We start from the raw sequence: 6,000 nt of genomic DNA, 5'->3' as shown, positions 1-6,000 counted from the left end.
TTCCCTCATGGATCATTAAAGTTTGTCTAAGTCTAAGTCTAAATCTTTATTTATAATTGAATCACTTGTTTATTTTTGAACAAGTTTTTAGTTTTTTATATATTTTTTTTCCAAATAGTTCAAGAAAGACCTCTACAAATGAGCAATATTTTGCACTGTTATACAATTTAATAAATCAGAAACTGATGACATAGTGCTGTATTTTACTTCTTTATCTCTTTTTTTCCCAATCAAAAATGCTTTGCTCTGATTAGGGGGTACTAGAATTTAAAAAATGTTCACAAGGGGTACATCACTGAAAAAAGGTTGAGAACCACATATGGCTTTGATTTCATCATTATTGACAAGAACCTTGCGTTCATTTAAACTATAGGTGTCTAACGTGCGGCACGGGGGCCATTTGCGGACCACAGCACTTTCTAAAAAGACTATTAAAAAAGGAAAACATAAAAAAAGATGTAATAAAAGAGCATACAGATTAAATGTAACGAGAAAAAGTTGCACGGTGGTAGAGGGGTTAGTGCGTCTGCCTCACAATACGAAGGACCTGGGTTTGGTCCTGCGCTCGGGATCTTTCTGCGTGGAGTTTGCATGTTCTCCCCATGACTGCGTGGGCTTCCTCCCAACTCCAAAGACATGCACCTGGGGATAGGTTGATTGGCAACACTAAATTGGCCCTAGTGTGTGAATGTGAGTGTGAATGTTGTCTGTATATCTGTGTTGGCCCTGTGATGAGGTGGCGACTTGTCCAGGGTGTACCCTGCCTTCCGCCTGATTGTAGCTGAGATAGGCTCCAACGCCCCCCGCGACACCAAAGGGAATAAGCTGTAGAAAATGGATGGATGGATGGAGAAAAAGTTGCAATGTTAACTCTAACACAAGGGTTCTCAAAATTCTTTCACAAAGTGCCACCTCAGAAAACACTTGGCTATCCAAGTACCACCTTAATAACCAACATTAAAATACAGTAGGGCTAAGTATTCATTAAAAACAAGGCGGAGTTTTTATTTAGCCAATCACACCAGCGAGGAATCTTACTATGTGTAAAGTTTTGTTTTTCTTGATGCCGCAGTGGGAAATTACCTTGAATACTGTGTATATGGCTTTGATTTTATCATAATTGAATGTTGTCTGTCAATATGTGTTGGCCCTGTGATGAGGTGGCGACTTGTCTAGGGTGTAGACCGCCTTCCGCCTGATTGTAGCTGAGATAGGCTCCAGCACCCCCCCGCCACCCCGAAAGGTACAAGGGGTAGAAAATTGACGGATGGAATAAAAGAGCATACAGATTAAATGTAATGAGAAAACGTTGCAATGTTGACTCTAATACTTTTTTCACCAAATACCACCTCAGAAATCACTTGGCTATCCACGTACAACCTTAATAACCAACATTAAAATAAAGTAGGCCTAAGCATTCATTAAAAACAAGGCAGATGTTTTATTTAACGAGTATATTTAAAATATATGGCCAACTGTAACATTACACACAGTTTGAACAGTAACACTGTGTTTGAATATAGAAAAATAAAACACTGTACTTTAATCAAGTGATTATTTGGTGTACCACTAGATAGAGCCCGCCTCCTACAGTTTGAGAATCACTGCTCTAATAACATAAAGATGTTTTTTTCTTTGAAACGGTCATTGATAAAAAAAATAATTAATAATTCATAAAAACTAATCCCTTTATGAATTATAGGTCTATATGTTGTGATCCGCTGCCCGTATCATATTTTGATTTAGGTTTTTGAGTCTTTTTTGGTTTTCTGTTTGTTTTGGACTCTTTCGGTTCCTGGTTGTACTTCCTTGTTTGGTCTGTTACCATAGTTACGCATTAGTGCCACCTGCCCCTTGCTTTTGACGCGCACCTGTTTTCTGATTGCTGTCCTTATTTAAGCCTGCCTTTTCCGTTGATTCAGCCTTGCTTCCTAGTTTGTGTTTCACAACAGTGACGACTCTGATTCCGATCCCGTATTTCTGTTCGCCACCAGCTAGTTTCCACGCTAAGTATTTGTTATTTCTCTAGCTCCCATGCTAGCGCTTTTGTTTTTTTCTAGCTCCCATGCTAGTTCTGTTCTGACAAAGTCTGTTTTATTTGTCAATAAATCTTTTGTTTCTTACCTTCACGCTGTGTCCGAGCCCGACTGCGCAATCGTCACACTACAATTCATATTGAAGGAGCAATTACTTTTGGGGGGCTGAAATACTGCATATTGTGTGTTTTTGCCATAAAAAAGTTTTATATGACCAAAAGGGCATAAAATAAAATAAAAACATTTAAAAAAACATTAAAAACTTTGCAACTTGTTAAATGGTAAGTAATCTAGATATAGTTATTGATTACTAATACTATTATTAAAAAGTTTTATATGACCAAAAGAGCACAAAACTTAAAACATTTTAAAAAAATATTAAAATCTTATAATCAACAGATGTTAACTTGTTAAACGGTAAGTACTATTAAAATACAGAATAAGATTACTAATTCAGTGATAATATTAAAGTGGTGGAAAAGTTGGGCCGCAAAGTCAAAACAGTACCTAAAAATTTAAGATATCTAAAAGTTTAATTGCTGCAAATTTGAGTTAAGTTTATTGACAATGGATTTTACTCTTGAGGTGGCCTAAGCACAGCATCCACTTATATGACCCAATCCTAACAACCTTTCCCACTCGTGGCGCAAATAACTTAACACAAAAAATCAACACACATGGTCACTCACAACACGATCTGCTCACTGAACTTGGTGGAAAATATAAAAAAAAAAAAACATGCAATCACAACACATCATTCACAATTTAACCTATTTAAATCCCCTGCAATGCATGATGGGAAAAAATGCGAAACACTTTCATCACACTCATCCATGTTTAGAGCAATTTAGCTATTTGATATTTCTGATTGATTCCAAAACTTTAATGAGATTGTCATGGTAGGAATCAAACTTTCACATAGTCTTACTATCCAATTATTATATATATTTTTTAGCCACAAAGTCAAAAAGGCCATTGCTATTCCAGGTCATTACGGTAGGCTTCAAATCCAAATTCTTCATCTACAACTGTAAAACTGCGCCTACCATGTTTCTTCTAGTCGAGGTTTGTTTTGAGTTTTCATGCCCTTTCATTGAGGCCATTTTCTTTTTCTTTGGCCTTCAGCTACCCTGTCAAATTCCTCATTCAACCGATTGCATTCATGATTACGGACTATTTATTGAGAAAGATGAAGTGATACAACAAATGAAAAATAGCAGCGGAGACAATCATGCAATAGTGGACCTTGACTCATCAGTCAACAATTAACTGGCAATTTTGTTTTATAAGGCGTTTTATTTCTTATGTAATCATGGAAAACTCAACTGTTGGTTGAGCTTTAATGTGTGACTGCATACGCGGGGGGGGAGAACCTGCCATGAGGGTCATAATTCCATTTGTCTAAATTTGTTCAAAAGGCATAGAGAATCAAAAACAAAACGGTGAATTTCCCTTTTTTTTTTTTCGGGGGCACTACACAATTTGCCAATTTGTCAGCCCGTACTCCGTAACAGTGGACTAAAGGCCACGCAGGGCCGTGAAAGAGCCGTACAGTAGCTCGTGGCCCAAACACCTCCTCCATGACTAAGTGATTTAGCTCTGACAATGCCTTTTTGGGTTGGTGACAGCGAAAGAAAGGAAAAACATTTACAATACGGCTAAGTCCTCCCCGCGAGCAGACGGTGCCCGTCCTTGGCTCGAGGATTGGTATGCATAGTGTTGGGGGGGGACTGAAAGAAAGAGAGGGCAGGGTGGTGTATGTCGGAGGGAGCCTCTGTCTGTACTCTCGCCCGTTGTTTGAGTCAATAGTGTTCCGGCAGCTGAGCTTCTGTATGGGTGCAAGGGGGCGGGGGGCAATTTGGATGGTCTTGTCAAGAGTGCCGAGCAGCTGCTGTTTTCTGGGGAGCTTCTTTTCATGGGCCACAGGCCTGGAGTGGGCCGCTTAATGCAGGCGCGCCCTCCCTGTCCCCTCCGTTTCCACCCCGACCCCTTCAAAATGCCAGATAAAGAGAAGGAACACGAAGAGAGCCAGGCAGGAGTTGTAAAAGTACGCTATTCCCTCCCTGTCACCCTGGGTACCGTCCTTCAGCCCGAGCTATGTTTTTGTGAGGTATGACAATCTTTTCAAATAACAACAAAAAAAACAGTTCATTAAATAGGATGTTAAGAAAAAAAAGAGCAGCTCTGATGTATTTGGCACCTATGATCACATTTTAAATACCGTATTTTTCAGACTATAAGTCGCAGTTTTTTTCATAGTTTGGTTGGGGGTGCGACTTATACTCAGGAGCTACTTATGTGTGAAATTATTAACAAGCTACCGTAAAATGTTAAATATTATTATTTAGCTCATTCACGTAAGAGACTAGACGTATAAGATTTCATCGGATTTAGCGATTAGGAGTGACAGATTGTTTGGTAAACGAATAGCATGTTCCATAATATGTTAAGTTAACATACCAGGCACCTTCTCAGTTGGTTATGCGTCATATAACATACACTTATTCAGCCTATTGTTCACTATTCTTTATTTCTTTTAAATAGCCTTTCAAATGTCTATTCTTGGTGTTGGGTTTTATCAAATAAATTTCCCTCAAAAATGCGACTTATACTCCAGTGCGACTTATATATGTTTTTTTTTTCTTTCTTTCTTTATTGTGCATTTTCGGCAGGTGCGACTTATACTCCGAAGAATACGGTACTCAAAAGTATGAGTGGCGATTATTGCTTATGGACGACAATAAAAAACAAAAAGCCAGATTGAGGTTAGACTGCCGGACGCGGACTAGAGCGCGGCCTTGTGTTAAAACTCCTGAGAGGGATTTTGTTGGGTTTTCTCCTAGCGATTCAGTCGCTCGCTTTCCCTTCTTGATACCGGACTCTTGTCGTAGCGTGACAAGAACTAGACAGTAACAAAAGGCAGCCCACTTGAGGGGAGGTCGCGGCACCGCCCGTCGTCTCAGGCTTCCTGGAGGTTCTGTCGTATTTAGCTGCTGTCCGAGGGTGCCAGGTTCCCTGTGGTGTCCAGCTGCATGCATTTGCACGTGCACGCCGACACGGGGCACTCTGTGTGGTCTCTACAAAAGGAGATGATAGAACACAGAAAATGTTATATTCAATACGGATGCCGAGGTGAAGTGTGTAACTACAAACCCCATACCCAGTGAAGTTGGCAGGTTGTGTAAATCGTAAATAAAAATAAAATACAATGATTTGCAAATCCTTTTCAAACCTATATTCAATTGAATAGACTGCAAAAATAAGATTCTTAACGTACGAACTGGAAAACTTTGTTATTTTTTGCAAATATTAGCTCATTTGGAATTTGATGCCTGCAACATGTTTCAAAAAGCTGGCACAAGTGGCAAAAAAGACTGAGAAAGTTGAGGAATGCTCATCAAACACTTATTTGGAACATCCCACAAGTAAACAGGCTAATTGGAAAAAGGTGGGTGTCATGATTCGGTATAAAAGCAGCTTCCATGAAATGCTCAGTCATTCACAAACAAGGATGGGGCGAGGGTCACCACTTTGTGATTAAATGCATGCGCAAATTGTTGAACAGTTTAAGAACAACATTCTCAACGAGCTATTGCAAGGAACTTCGGGATTTCACTATCTACGGTCCATAATATCATGAAAAGGTTCAGAGAATCTGGAGAAAACAATGCATGTACGGGTGACATTAAGGACCTTCAATCCCTCAGGCGGTACTGTATCAAAAAGCGACATCAGTGTGAAAAAGATATTAGGAACACCTCAGAAAACCACTGCTACACATATAAGGGCGAGTTAAAATCTACTATGCAAAGCGAAAGCCATTTATCAACAGCACCCAGAAATGCCACCGGCTTCGCTGGGCCGGAGTTCATCTAAGATGGACTGATGCAAAGTGGAAAAGTGTTCTGAGTCCACATTTCAAATTACATTTGGAAACTGTGGACCTGGTGTCCTCCGGAACAAA

The 6,000-nt window shown here is 39.6% G+C and overlaps 1 protein-coding gene across 1 annotated transcript in view; it reads right to left on the bottom strand.

The window, feature by feature from the left end:
- Positions 1-1,417: 1,417 nt before the first annotated feature.
- The window catches only part of mios (missing oocyte, meiosis regulator, homolog (Drosophila)), a 49,331-nt gene continuing 44,748 nt past the window's right edge, over positions 1,418-6,000 (bottom strand). Inside the window, exon 12 of the mRNA XM_061915486.1 lies at positions 1,418-5,113. Coding sequence (XP_061771470.1) covers positions 5,023-5,113 — 91 coding nt within the window. The 3' untranslated portion in view covers positions 1,418-5,022. The remainder of the gene's footprint in view (positions 5,114-6,000) is intronic.

The sequence above is a fragment of the Nerophis ophidion genome, linkage group LG11, assembly GCF_033978795.1.
Source record: "Nerophis ophidion isolate RoL-2023_Sa linkage group LG11, RoL_Noph_v1.0, whole genome shotgun sequence".
NCBI lineage: Eukaryota > Metazoa > Chordata > Actinopteri > Syngnathiformes > Syngnathidae > Nerophis > Nerophis ophidion.
Note: the sequence above shows the minus strand (reverse complement) of the source record. Positions and strands in the feature narration are given on the sequence as shown.